The sequence below is a fragment of the Fusarium keratoplasticum genome, chromosome 8 (genome assembly GCF_025433545.1).
Source record: "Fusarium keratoplasticum isolate Fu6.1 chromosome 8, whole genome shotgun sequence".
NCBI classification, from domain to species: Eukaryota; Fungi; Ascomycota; class Sordariomycetes; order Hypocreales; family Nectriaceae; genus Fusarium; species Fusarium keratoplasticum.
In genome coordinates this window covers 3,091,684-3,106,325 of record NC_070536.1, presented here as the reverse complement: position 1 = coordinate 3,106,325, position 14,642 = coordinate 3,091,684, and the positions used below count along the sequence as shown (strand labels likewise).

The 14,642-nt window shown below is 50.9% G+C and overlaps 3 protein-coding genes across 3 annotated transcripts; 2 read left to right on the top strand and 1 right to left on the bottom strand.

Moving 5' to 3' along the window:
* Positions 1-1,042: 1,042 nt before the first annotated feature.
* Positions 1,043-5,612, bottom strand: NCS57_01076600 (ZEB2-regulated ABC transporter 1; the record flags this gene model as incomplete). Its single annotated transcript, XM_053060500.1, has 2 exons — positions 1,043-3,569; positions 3,616-5,612. 2 exons carry the CDS (start codon positions 5,610-5,612, stop codon positions 1,043-1,045), a joined length of 4,524 nt encoding a protein of 1,507 aa, XP_052910894.1.
* A 576-nt stretch (positions 5,613-6,188) lies between these two features.
* Positions 6,189-6,708, top strand: NCS57_01076500 (Zn(2)-C6 fungal-type domain-containing protein; the record flags this gene model as incomplete). The annotated part of the gene is made up of 2 exons (XM_053060499.1): positions 6,189-6,392; positions 6,448-6,708. The coding sequence occupies exons 1-2, from the start codon at positions 6,267-6,269 to the stop codon at positions 6,706-6,708; spliced, it is 387 nt and encodes a 128-aa protein (XP_052910893.1). The 5' UTR covers positions 6,189-6,266.
* Positions 6,709-12,555: 5,847 nt separating this feature from the next.
* Positions 12,556-14,511, top strand: NCS57_01076400 (uncharacterized protein; the record flags this gene model as incomplete). The annotated part of the gene is made up of 5 exons (XM_053060498.1): positions 12,556-12,754; positions 12,809-12,896; positions 12,946-14,020; positions 14,071-14,244; positions 14,296-14,511. 5 exons carry the CDS (start codon positions 12,556-12,558, stop codon positions 14,509-14,511), a joined length of 1,752 nt encoding a protein of 583 aa, XP_052910892.1.
* Between the last annotated feature and the right edge of the window lie 131 nt (positions 14,512-14,642).

The following is a 14,642-nucleotide window of genomic DNA, read 5'->3' as shown; positions in this document are numbered from 1 at the left end:
CACGAAGGTAGGAAGACTAGGACACATCCATAGTAAGACTAGGAAACATCCAGTTGGATATCAGAGATCGGTCCATGCGGCAACGGGTGCTTTGATATGGATCCAAGAAAGCGAAGACGAGGCTGAGTGGGAGACTGGCGCCTTTTGGGAGCAGGTAGAAGCTTAGGCTTTTCTGGTGCATTTGTGGAAGAGGTATATCTAAAGATAGGTAAATTGCTAGCGAACAAGTAAGCTTTGTTATGTGTCATACATGGTAAAAAAAATGATTCTCTCTTATGAGTAGCTATAAGATTACCTTGTGTAGTAGCACTCTGTCAACAGCTTTAGACTACTATCACACTCCGTCCCATGATGGACGGTGGCCAGCGCCGCGAACACTGGCTGGCGTTGATAACTGTGTCTTTTGCTGTCGTGACCGATGTGCTCTTCTAGAGATGTCATTGATGATGAGAAGAGCATCAGCATCAGCAGAGATATCCTTCATCAAACACCAAAAGGGGAGCACTTTTCTAGCTTTGGCCTTAGACGTTCGGATGCGTGACGCACCACTCGCCTATTAGGCATACCGCTGACGGGGATCAGCGGCTGTGTTAGCAAATAGTCATCATGAGCTTATCTTAGAGTAGGGCAAAGGGGAACAGTAAGATAGAGCCTCTGCTTTGTCAATACGATGGGCATGTAACAATGAGCTATTAGAAGTCTCGCGTATCCAAAGAAAGAGATCTGTTTATTCAGTTCATGCTGGCTTCATGGCCTTACTGTCTACCAATCCTGTACAAGGCTTTCATGACACATTCTATGTCGTCATTCAAGATGTCATCCTCTATAGTCGGAACCCCGGCCCAGTGGCTGCCAATCTTGATGTATTAAGGAAATCTAGGTAAATGAGCGGAAATTGTCGAATCAAAATATCTTGTCCTAGTCTCATTGACAGTTGATCTATAAGGTACCCAGTCTATAATAAAAAGTTGATGTTTTCCCTAAATGCTTCACCAAAAAGAAAAAGAAAAAATCCCGTGAGGAATCAACCCGGCCACAGCCTCTACGACTGCTTCTGCTTCTTCCCCTTGGGCATGCGGACGAGCCAGTACAGGGCCAGCGACGCCGCAATGTTGACGACGATGTACACCATGCCGATACCCCAGTCTCTCCATCGGTTGTCGTAGCTGGAGCTGAGGGCCTTGAGGAAGACGTTGGTGTCCTTCATAGGGCAGTACTGACAGTCGGAGGTGGCGCTCTCGTTGAGGACGTAACCGCCAGCCGCAGAGATGTAGTCCGCGAGGTAAGTGGCGCAGTCTTGGCCCTTGGGGGCGTCAAAGATGACGTATTCGTTGGCTGCGCAGGTAACCTCGGTGTTGGCCAGACCAGTCGCCATGATGGCAGAGACCAAGTACGTGAAGGGGGAGACACGATACATGAAGATCCAGAAGCCAGGCATCTGATCAGGAGAGGCCAACACACCACAGAAGAACAGGCAGAGCATGAAGAGGACGTTGGCAAGGTTACCACCAGCCTCGGCGGTGTCAGTGATGGCGATACAGGCGTGAGCAAAGGTGCAAGTGAAGATGAGGAACTGCCAGAACAGAAGCCACATGAGAGCACCGCGCTCAGCAGTCTGACCGGCCGCTGCAGCGTTCTTGTCGAAGCCAACAGGGTAGTAGACGCAGACAAACATCAGGACCGACATGAGAGTGTTCCAGGGGATCTCGGCAATGATCTGAGACAGCATAAAGACCTTCCAGCTGTAAGCCTTGGATGGGCGCTCGCGAACCTCGTACAGGGATCGTTGGGTGACGAAGTGAGGCATCTGCTGTTGGACGAGCTGGCCAAAGATGGTCAAGATGTTGAAGACGGCGAACATCTGGTTCTGTAGGCCCTGCATGGTCAGGGGGGCGTTGAGGAAGACCAGACCGATGAAGAGAGCAACCGAAATACACAGAGCAGCCTTGGAGTAGATGTACGATGGAGTTCGCCAGTACTGCTCAAAGACTCGCTGGGTGGCAATTTTAAGCTGCTCCCAGAAGGGGGCGGCAAACTCGTTGTAGGCACCGTGGTCGTTGTCATGGGCAGCAGAGTTGGCAGGGCCTTCAGCCTTGAGACGCTGAAGCTCGGTCTGAACGGCCTGGTACTCGGGGCTGTCCTTCCAGGTCTGATGCCAGTCGATGTCGCTGTGAGAACCAGGGGCGGCGCCAATGACCTCGAGCATCCACTCGGCAGGGTTCTCACCCTTGGGGCAGGCGCTGGATCCGTTCTTCTCGAAATACGAAGTCAGAGTCTCAGAGTTCTCACCGATATCGCCAAAGTAGATGGTGCGTCCACCCTTGGCGAGGAACAGAAGACGATCGAAGCGTTGGAAGAGCATAGCAGAGGGCTGATGGATGGTGCACAGGATAGACTGTCCGGCCTTGGAGAGCTTCTCGAGGAGGTCAAGGATAGCCCAAGAGGTCTGCGAGTCAAGTCCAGAAGTAGGTTCATCAACAAACAGCAGCAGAGGAGGCTTGGCAGCGAGCTCAACACCAATGGTAAGACGCTTGCGCTGCTCAACGTTGAGACCCTCACCAAGGATACCGACGACGGCGTCAGCATACTCTTCCATATCCAACAGCTTGATGACCTCGTCAACATAGGCAATCTTCTCAGCGCGGGGAGTGGTGGCAGGCTGTCGAAGAAGGGCGCTGAAAGTCAGGGCCTCGCGAACAGTGCTGGTTTCCAAGTGAAGATCCTGTTGCTGCACATAACCGGTTTTACGCTGGAATGAGGAATCGCGAATCTTGCCATCGACAAGCATTTCACCAGTGATGACGCCCATGGAGATACGATCAGCGAGACAGTCGAGAAGGGTAGTCTTACCGGCACCAGACACACCCATGAGAGCAGTCAGGGTACCGGGCTTGACCCAACCGTCAACATGGTCCAGAATGCGTCGCGGTTCTCCCTTGATCTTGATGTCGTAGCAAACGTTGTTCCAGTGGAAGACGCTGGTGGAACCCTGAATGTTGGCATTGTCGTTCTCGTTTTGGACCTTGTCGGCAGCCTTGATGGGACCGGAATAAGCGGCCTCGGCATCACCCTTGCCCTGAGAGACAGCAGGCATGTTTCCACGTCGGAAGACGAGGACCTCGCCCTTGGACTTCTTGGCCGCGATGAGCTCGGTGGCAGCGATGTAGGTGAGATGGAAGAAGAGGACGAAAGCGATGATGATGCCGACGTTGCGCCACTTGTGGCTGTGGTAGTACTTATACTTGGAGTTCATGAAGGCATCACCGTTGACATAGTCCTGACCGGGCAGAGCACCCACAGCGGAGCAGGCGCGCATGGTGCCTGTGATGTCGGCGTACGTGGGGATGGCCGCGCTGGGGACGAACTGGTTGCAGGTAAAGTTGCGGTTGTGGAATTCGTTAATCATGAGAGCCTCATAAGCGTAAGCGACAGGGTCGAGATAGTTGATCCATCGGCACCAGCCAAGCATGTAATCGACGGGAATGACGAAGCCGGCAAAGATGACGAGGGCGAGAATCAGGATCGAAGCCGGAACCATGGCCTGCGAGAGCGTTCGAGAGACGGAGGCACTGAAAGAGTCAGAAAGTGGTCAACTGGGAATGACGGGGAACTTACATAGTACGGAAGATACCAGACATGGCCAGGACCATGAGGAAAGAGACGAAGAGGAAGAAGAAGAAAGCGCCAGGAGTGCGGTTCAGGTTGGTCATGAAGTACAGCGTGAGATTATAAAAGATACTGTTAAGAATCTTATACGGCATGTCGACCAAGATTGACGAAAAGGCTTCCGCGGAGGCATGGTAAAAAGCGTAACGAGTGTGTTTCTCAACAATGGGCCGTTGAGCGTATTGGGTCAAAATTTCCAGAGCACTAGCAAACGCGTTGGCGAGAACACCGATGAACAGGACGATTCCTCTGTTTTGGAAGGATCCTGTCGTCTCAGGGAGGTTGTACAGCAGCGAGGAGGCGATGAGAGCGGTGGACGTGTTGGCGATGAGAGAGAAGATTGTGACCTCGGGTGAACCCTTGAGACGCTTGAATCCTCGCCACAGGCAGAGCTGGATCTGCTGCACGTAGGAGAGGGTGAAGGGGGACTTAAGACGCTGGCCCTTGGCCTGGGTCTGCTGCTTGTTCTCTCGGAAGGCGTCGGCGCTAGAACCGTTGAGGGGGTACAGGCTCTTGTAGGTGTCGATCTCGTTCTGCAGGAGCTGATACTCTCGGCTCTCCTTCCACCGGGCGGCGAACTCATCGGGCGTACGGGGGGCTCGGTTCTCCCAGCCGGGACGGACGATGCGCTCAGAAGGCGCAGTCATCGAGGTCAAGAAATCGGGGGTTGTCTGTCGGTCGGGGCACTCGAAGCCGAGGTTGATGAAGTAGGCCTTGGCGTCCTCGGCACGACCAAAGAAGATCTGTCGGCCTTCGTAGAGGACGAGGGCCTTGTCGAACAGGTCGTACGCGCTCTGGGGAGCCTGATAGATGGAGACGGCGCAGGTCTGACCGAACAGCTCGGACTGCAGTCTCAACGTCTTGCAGAATTCGATGGCGTTGGCCGAGTCGAGACCACGGGTCGAGTTATCCCAGCATTGGAAGGGGGCGTTAGATAGGGTGGCCTCGGCGATGGTGACACGCTTCCTCTCTCCGCCAGAAACACCTCGGATGTAGTTGTCGCCGACTCGGGTGTTGATGGTGTGGCTGATACCGTACATAGCCATGACGACGTCCCTGAAGTGGTCGCTGTACTGGTTGTGGGCGACGCCGGGGGGCAGGTTCTGAGGGCATCTCGCGCGAGAGGCAAAGGTGAGAGTGTCGCCAACTGAGAGCATGGGGAAGTGGACGTCGACCTCAGCGGTGTAAATAGCTTCTCCCGAGTGATGGTTGTGCATCTCATCGGCCGGAACACCCTGGTAGTTGAAGTAGGTCTTGTCGTCAACATAGATACCATTGGTCTCTCCAGAAATCGTCTTCAAGAAAGTTGAGCAACCTGAACCAGGAGGACCGAGAACGACAACCATCTCACCAGCCTTGACAACACCGTCAAAACCTCGAAGAATGTCGATCCGTCGCTTGCCGCGGTTCGGAGAGGTGAGGTTGGTGATAGCGCTGGGAATGCCGAGCCAGACGTTGCCAACATCCTTCTGATAATCGGTCTCTGCGCCGTAGCCAAACACGTTCATGTCCTGGAAGCAGAGGCCGCTCTGACGGAAACCGCTGCCGTGCTCCGACATGGTCTTGGCGACGGCCTTGGCCCAGGCTCTGGCGTTGAACTTTTCGCTCTGAGGGTTCAGAGGAGAGTCCTTGTCGTCGGCAGCAAAGAGAGCAGCACCATCACCCTGAAAGTTCTGCATCGAAGTCTGGGTGTACTGCCTCGCGAGGTCACGAACAATGGAGTGGCGACGCTCCATCTCGTTCATGCCCTCCTCATCCTCATCGTCGTCGCTGGAGCTGGAGCTGGACTTTTCATTGGGGGACGCATTCTTGGGCTTCTCGGTGAAGTGTGCGGTAGAGGCGATGCCCTCCATGTCGACGACGGTCTCGTGGCTGCCGTGGATAGAGCCGGGAGCGCCCATGGGTGCCTCGCCCGGGGCAGGGCTGGGGTTTGGGGAGGCAGGCATGTTTTTGAGCAAGACAGATGCTGTCCAGTCAAGCGCTTGGTCGTGCCGTACCGGTGTCTGTGAGCGTTCTATCTGGCAATTGAGTCAGATTTGAGTGAAGGAAAGGGGGGTGATGGTGACTTACAAGCAAGTTCTAAGGAATTAAGAAAGCAACAAATATTAAGTATGTATGTAGTAAAATAAAACAAAAGGATAGATCTGAATTGTCCAAATTGACACTGACCACAACGAGGCTCCCCCCCAGGTCTAATAATGGCCCTCCCGCAAACTTGATCGAGCCCGTATCTTCCGAGATGCTGGTGGGTACCGACGCGGGATCCGCAGACGAGACGCACACGGGGACGGTCGACTCCCCGTCCCCGACAAGACCTTCGGGGCCCGTCTAGTGTCCGTCACCGACAGAGCGTCAAAGTGTGGGTGGCAATTATTAATGTGCAAATACACAGCCCTGGTTAACATGTACGAAGAGCACCCAACACCCCTTGCAAATAGTCCTGCATCTCGTTATCTGCCCGCAGCAAGAAATATCCTAGTTCGCCCGCCGGCTTGACTCTCTTACCGAACTCCAAAGAACGAAAAAAAGAAGTTTCTGCTGCTTGCTTACGTTTTACCTGTTCCTTCCCATATTGCCACATTCGGTCATTATACGACACCATGGCAGCCCTGCCTACAGAACAACCGCAAAGATCAACAGAGTCCAAGAGAATCTTGGCCTGTGTGCTCTGCCAGCAACGCAAGAAGAAGTGTGATCGCAAGAGTCCATGTTCCTTTTGCATCAAGGTATGTTTTTACACATCTTCAACATGTCAAGCAAGATATTGACCGTGCTTGATAGGCCAAGGTCACTTGCATACCGAGTACACCAGCTCCCAAGCGTAAGCGACGGAAGCCCACAAAGGAGCTCCTCGAACGCTTGGAAAGATGCGAGCAGCTCCTCAAGAGATGCACATGTGTGCAAAAATCTCAGATGTATGACTTGCCAGGACATTATAGCGAGTCCAGCAGTCCCACGGATAGCCATTCGAGTCCACCTCCAGAGTACGAAAAGGTGACGCCTTCGAGCTATGAGCAACACCAAACCTTTTCACCACAATAATCATTGCTTTTTTGAAGTACACAACTCTTCTCAGTCACTTGACATCTTTTTCTTTTTGGTATGGCGTTGATTTGGGAACACTTGCTCGTAAAAGGTGGGAAAGAAGGGGCGTATACTCTATCTTGATGCCCGCAAGCATTTGAATGCGTCTTGTATACCTGGGGGTGTCTGGCGTCAGGTAACAGTACAGAATCTTTGATGATTAGCGAGCATTGGAGAGATAGAGGGCGGTATACTTGGGCAACACGGCAATGGGAGGCGTTGATACAGATACCATAATAAACTCGAAATTGTAAAGAGTCCTGTAGTATATATTTTGATCATATCAAGTCACGCCATATAAGTAACATGACGCTCAAAAGTGTTGGTCTCGTGGTGTGCTCAGTCTTGGTGGTGAGAGTCGAGAGGAACGGGGAACCATCGAATGTCGTTGAAAAAAACCTGGGGGGTAAGAGGTCTCGGTAAATTCTGAACCCCTGCTCCAAATGCCCTGTGGATCCTCCCCTGCCAGGATCATCCACTAGTCTCCGCCGTGCCAAGAGTTGTCGGACCCGAGGAGGACCCCGGGAACGCGCTTGTTAGAGTTTGAGCGTTTATTCAGCTGGTGTCAGGCTTGATGCCTCGGAATCTGACAGCTTGGCTTCATGGGAATGATTGGATCGAAGGCCCTGTTTGAGAAATCAAGATCCGAATCGAACAAGGGCACCGGTGACACGGTATGACTCCAACATTCGTCACTCCTGAATCAACGCATTGAGAGCCATAATGACGTCCATTTCTCAACGTGGGGCTCTACGGATAAGATTCTGACTCCTCCAAGTTACACTTTCCATACCCCGGGTTCCGTTACGGGGCCGTCTCCGGACACCGCCCGGACGAAAGCTGACAATCTCCATGAAGTTGGGGGCAAAAACGTGGCAATGCGTTCTTTTTTCTCTCTTGAAACTCTATTTTCCCCTCATCAGGGGCGTTATCATCTAATCGTTCCGAGAGCGAAAATGTCCGCCATCCCTGCGTGCCAAATTGGTAGTTGTCAATGTCGTCATGGTTGAAAATTGTCAATATTTTGATTCATGCCTGTCACACACGAGCCCCCGGTAATGAGACGGGAGGAATCACGCCACGTTTTTCAAGTCCGTGACACCTTTCCTTTCGTGTTCTTTTTCTTTTCTCTTGATGGCGCTTGGACGTGCTTGACGTGGCCATGTCCCCCTCCATGTTGCCGGGTGCCGTTGGAATTTGCATCATTCTTGGCCAACATTACCGGAAGCGCAGTCATTCCTGAACCCGACACATTCTATTGGAGAGTGCTAGAAGTTTCTTTTACTTGTGATAACATGTTCCCGAGCCAACATGTGTCTCTTGATAATGCCTTGCCCAGTGGACAGGACAGGAGTTACCATCTGTCCGTCGTACTCGTATTCTTGTTGCGCACCAGTATCACAACACACAAAGACAACAGTCTCCTAATCCGTAGAAGGTGATCACCACAGTGTCTAGAATAGCAAAAGCGAGACCGAGAAAAAGAAAAGAAAAAGGATCGAATAGGGGAGTTCGGGGACTCAATGTCCGCGCGATGCGCGGGCTCTACTACGGCATTACGGCCCCGTCACCATTAAGAAGTTAGACTACTTTTGAGTGAGATTATCGATTCAGAGTGTCCGCTTTCAGGGAGGGTAGCTCGGGGTTGCCTCAGGAGCAGCCCAGCCAATCTTCACCCGAGTTCAGGCGCTCCACCAAAGTGTGTGATACACCTCCGTGAAGCGAGTGTGACGATCGTGTTGTTTCCCAAGGGATGAGCTTGTTAGAAAGTGCTAGATGTTGTCTAAACAATATGGTACAGGTTACATCTGGTAATATGCTTAAGGGTATTAAGTGTAAATGAGCTATATCGATAGCAAAAGTAGTTTCTACATAGGAAAGTGCAAATGGGCGTGTTATGTATACTACCAAGAGGTTTCTACTTCGATTTAGGGTAGGATCAAGATAGGAGCATTAGCACTCTTGGTCCTAACCCGATCTACAGGGGCTCTACCCGTCCGGCCTCTATCTCGGCACCTTGCTCGAGGCCGAGTGGCCCTTGACGCTCGATACCGCCCCCAGCGTCCCGGGGCTCCCCATTCGTTGAGCTTTGCAGAAAATAAGCCATTATTGGTCTAATCACAGGGAAGGGGGATGAGGACAAGCGGGACAGGCATCGAACAGCCGAGAGAGCCTGGTGGGCCAACGGAAGGGAGGCGAGGAGACTACCCTCGAGCCTCAGTGCCCAGAGGTACCATTGGCTTAGTGAGAGAGTGCGGATCCAGAGCAGGAAGAGCTTACCGGTATTGGTAATGATGTTGATCGTGGCGACGAGTACGTGCCGTTATTATGGTTAGCAGCGATGGTTTGTGGAGCTCCTGTAGCTGCACGTCCTTCTCACATATCAATCTGATAGGCAGAAGTTACTCCGTAATATCAATCGAAATTGCGGATGGACGCAAGAAGAATGTAGCTGGACATTGGACGACGCGTGGGGATGAATATTAGATTGCTGTGAATGAATGTGGATAGGTGTTATGTAAGTAAACTTACAGTTTCATACCGATAACTGATAAGGAGAAAGGAAGAGAAGAGAAGAGAGGGAAAACAAGGCCAGGATGGGAATTAACACCCCATGTTTTTAGTCCAAAAACAGTGCTTGCTGATGCATCAATGAACCACTATGATTCTTGAACGTAATTATGGACCACTAGTACTGCCCCATCAATTTTTGGATTAGAACTGGGGGCTTGACCAACGGTACTCTCCAAAACCTTGCATCCCAGGCACCTTCTGTTGCAGCAAGGTAGTATCTAAGAGAGTCCTTGCTCCACACCATATATCCCAAGATGCAGCCTGCCAGACTTCTCTGTGATTGGAGGCCGAGACGATTTAGAGATTCCTCTATGTACAGGGTAGGCATGTGCAGGACGGGTTCGAGATGACGGACGAGGACGGCACGGATACTGTAGGGGATGACAACACTACCACCATAATGAATAAAAACATTTTCATCAGCTGAATGGAAGCTGGTGGTCAGCGAAGCCTAGAAGCTGGCCCTCTTGGTTGTGTGTAAGAACTCCAGACCTCAGAAGGATTTGAGAAGTGGCTGCGTAGTTCCGTTGCCGCCCCTGGACGGCATTCTTCCCGCCATCGGTCATGTCACTGATGACAATTCTGTCGGTACTCAAGTTGGCATCACGATCTGAAAAAGAACACACGACAAACTCAACTTAATTAAAAAGAAAATTGGTGGGGAAGAATTTGCCAATTCGATTAAATGCTTGTGTTTGCAGCTTCAAGGGCCTTAGGGGGGTGACAAGAATCTTCTGTAAGCCTGCCTGGTTGTCCTCTTGCAGTTCGAAGAAACACAGAATAGATTTTACTCAAAGATTTCCCTTGTACGTTTGATAATGTCCATAGAAGCCAGCTCCGGTTCTGTCCTGTAGGACGTGGTGTTGAGCAAGAACCCCTCATATCAACGGCTATAGCAGTACCTGCATGATCAGAGTGAACAATTCTCAGTAGTTGAGGTAATGGCTAGAATCACTGAGTGAGTAGTAATGAATGATTGTTATGTCCCGGGGCACGATGTGTGGGAGTTAAGTCACTATCTTCTGGCTCAGTTATCCCATCAAGGGCCGGGCTTCAACTACATAAAAAAACACTATAGCAGATAAGTCAAACCTGTAACTCATACCTGGAATTTGCTTTCTTTGATTCGTCAATACTATGCTGCTTCCTTCAACCCAGAAATATGGGCGTTTTATCATCATCCCGGTGCCTCTTCTTTAATTTTGTTTTATTCTTATTCCATATCCTCTAAATAAAGGCAGTCCATCAAGAGACATTATCAACACAGTAGTCCCTTCTTCTTTTTTCAACCCCGAAATTATCATGGCAATGTAATTCTACAACATCCATTCACTTCTTGCATCCGCATTCATCTATAACATCGATATTGATATATGCGAAAAGTGCCTGACCGTAGCCAGAAGGCCAAGGTCAACAGGGCGCCAACAATAACAAAAACAACAACAACGGCATTCCACCACAACCATAACCTCACTGGAATCCTCTTTTTTTTTTTTTTTTTTTTTTTTTTTGAATCTGCACTTCTCCATTCGACCAAAGACGCCTCGAGGCTTCAAGGTGGCCAAGTCTCCTCTTCGCCACACCTCCATCGACCCATTGGGCTCTCCAGGCATTCTGCACGTTCGGCCCTTGCTGATTCCTGTGCCCGACTAACACTGCAGTCTTACCTACAGAGCTCAACGGTGGTGCTTTGGCCGCTACAGTTAGGATTGAATACCTGCCTTGTTCAGTGCTAGAAAGAAGAAGGGCGAGGAGGGAGAGGGGAGAAAAGATAATAGCAAATAAGAAAAAAAGCGATTGACGTTTCCCCCCTGTTCTTTCTGCTAATATTTTATCTACCGAGATCGCCACCGGGTTCACAACCTGCAGCTGTAACTGGTGATGGGAGGACAGCATATCTGAGGCACTGCCAGGGAAAATAACACCTGAGGCGCATCCCGGCCCGCTTGTCGGTTAGGCATGTGTTTATTGCCGAGCCTGATTTCGAAAGGTGCCATGAGCCGTCAACCGCCAGCCTGATATGCATGTTATCACAGACAACTCCAATCAGATGCTAGATAGAGTAACACGACAGTTAGCGAATGACGCGCCACGATGGCACCTGAACATGAGGCTCAAGTTACCCCTCTTTGCTCCCATTGTTCCGCTCATCTCCTGTCCCCACGCTTTCTGAAATCACAGGTCTCGCTTTTCAGCCCCGTGAAATGACCAGGCCGCTTGACTGGGTGCAAGCAGCCAACATCACAACCAACTACAGGGCTCGATATCAAGAGAGCACTGTGAATCATTTTCTCTTGTGGGAGGCATCGCCTCTTTAAGGCTTTCCCCGCCTGGCTGTCTAGGTTATTACACATTCTCGTCCCGTCCTTGTTCCCGGGCGACATAGCCTCCATAACAGAGCTGGGAGCTGCGCCTCAATCATCTCAGCCATGGACATGGTCATCGACACGTTTCCCCAGTACCGGCTGTGGAAAAGGAGCCTCCTTGACTACCTGAAACAACAGTTCCCTTCGTACAGCAATGACATCTCGGTCGAGGTGAGTCTCAATGACAAAAACATTTGTCGGGCGCACTGACAAGGCCGTAGGAGCACGGCACTGTTTATCGCCTCACGATCCCCCAGAAGTTGACCTCGGTATGGATGTCACCCGAACCCCTTTCTTGTCCTTATTGACACTAGTGTTTCCCAGGCGCAACGTAACCATATCTTGAAGTGCGTATGCTATCGACCAGAGAGTGACGACGACTAGGCGATGCTCCTTCGGATCTGTTTTCCGCTTATGTTTAGCCGGGATATGAGTACTCGCTTGGATTTTCTAGGTAGTTCAATCATGACATTGTTTACACCTTCTGTAACGTTGCGCCTGTAAAATCTGAACACAACAAATACATTTTGCCCCAGGGCATAATTGTTCCGTGTTGTTGTCTCTGCTACCGCCACTGCCAGCCTCATGAGCCACCAGGCAGACTCAGCCACAGCACGCGCCCTGAATGAGTGACTGAGTGGTCGGCCGACCGTGGACACATGTGGTGGCAGTAAAGCAAGCCCACACTTCGTCTTAAATTTGCAGTGCACCCGCAGCAGTCTGCCCTGTGCTCATTCGCGTTCGTTCCCGGGAGGGGAAATGCCTCGGGGTGTTCAAAAGGATCATGAGCCTCTGCTGATGTTGTTTCTCCATCTTTCCACCCTCGTCCTGAGGCATCCGTCATCATTTGGCGTACCTGAATAAAATGGCTGACAACCACCATCGCGTCGAGTTTGAGGAGTCGCTATCCAAGTTTCGCGACTATCCGCTCAATCTAACTCGAACGGCTGACTTCTCGTATACCCTCGAGGCATACAAATCGAAGCTAGTGCAAGGGGAGGAAGTATACTTTGATGACAGCCAACCCCGTATCAGAATATGGGATCTTGCAAAGCCTCAAGATGGTCCGTATTTGGCAACAGTTATTTTCGGAAGCGATTTGCTAACTAGTCTTGCAGGAAAGCACGTCAGTAGATCATCTGTCAACTTGGTTCAACTCCAAAACGCCCTGAGCGAAACCCCGGCAGATCCCTGTCGGAGGTTCATGTGCGTGCAAAAGACATAATCTTTATTTGAAACTGACATGATCTCACAGTTTCATCAAATCTGGAAGCCACAAGTCTCCCCTCGACTGCACACGAGAAATGATGGCGTATCTATTCACCCACCATCAGATCATGGCCCGTTTCCTCGACTTCTGGTGCGCCTTCACATACCGTGAGACACCTCACAGCTTCACCCACTTTCGGAACGAAGATTACCTAGGCTCCCAGCATCACCAGCCTGGGTTGAGTGCCATGTGTCGATCTGGCATCCGGATTCAGCACTGCTTCAATCTGCTTGGGGTTGAGAGAAGCAGAGATAAAAAAGGGTGGGAGCTTCGACAAACAGCAGCGTACCATTCCTATGATCTTATTGAGGGCCGCACATTGTGGGTCATCCTCAAAGGCGACAACACCATGAGAAAGCGCCTCGAATCTGTAACGGAAGAGTCTGTCAAGAAAGGGGACACGTCTCTACACAGCGTGAATGCTTCATTCGCCCAAACACTGACAGATCATCTTCTAATCATGCAGTGGTGCGTCGAAAATTGGGAGTCTTATGCCGAGAGCCTTGAACACAAATACACAAGCCTCTCGGGGGTGGCAGACCATGCCCCTGTGGATGCTCTGGCCGATGATATCGCCACCATCAAGCTACGTGAAAAGATGGACATTCCGCTAGTTTCACCTCCCGGACAGCCAACCAGCGGCCCTACGAAGTTTACTGAGCCGCCAGGCATCGTCCGGAAGCTGACAAGGAGAGTCACTACTGGTTTCAGCACAGTAGCTCCAGTAGAGCCTCCCCCTCGGAAGGTAGAGCATCTCAGAATCGAGAATCTGGTGCAATTTGACAAGCTCCAGTCGCTAAGCAGTGTTGGAAAGAGCCTTGGGGAAGCGATATCGGCAATCGCTCAAAACCGGAGGGTCTTGGCTCAGATGAAGGAGTATTACCGGGAATTTGTCAATTCGGAGGGATTCAAGCGCCACGTCCCCAAGTCTGCCCTCAAGGTTTGCAAGCAAGCTGTCTCGGAGTTTTCCATGAAGATAGGGAGATTAGAGGATGACCTCGCCAACTACGAAGGTAACCTCAAGACCATCCTTCAGGGGGTTGAGAGGACAGAAGCAATGGTGCGTTCTTTTCCATCTAGGAGCACGAATTATGACTGACGCGAGATTAGTACAACGGTATTCTCCAGTACCAGAGTATGCGGACCGCAAAGTATTTTGCCGAGTCATCTGAAAAGTCAACCGAGATCATGAAGGGCTGGACGCAGGAGATGCACGAAAAGACCATGTCGATGCATGTCATCACAGTTTTCACACTCATCTTTCTACCGGGGACATTTGTAGCTGTAAGTCCGCCTTTTGAATGAGCCGGAGCCGACACTGACAGTTTTTTCTAGACCATTTTCAGTAGCGGCATCATCACGTTTGGAGATGATGGTGACGGAGGCTTCGGCTCTGCAATGGGCGCCTGGAAAGTCCGGCCGGCCGCCTTGAAGTTGTTTGCTGCTGTCTGCTTTTCATTGCTAACAGTGACATTACTGGCATGGTGTTGCGCGTATTGCTCTGCAAGGCGCAGGAGAAACCCGAGGAACAGAGCCAATGACATGGTGTAACAGTATAGATTTGCTATTTTTTTTTTGTACATTTCTCAAGGGGTTGAGTTTCATTCGGGATAGACATAGACATGCATAGATGGCGTTCAATACTGTTGTGTACGGCAGAAACGTCATTGAAAATAAGAGTA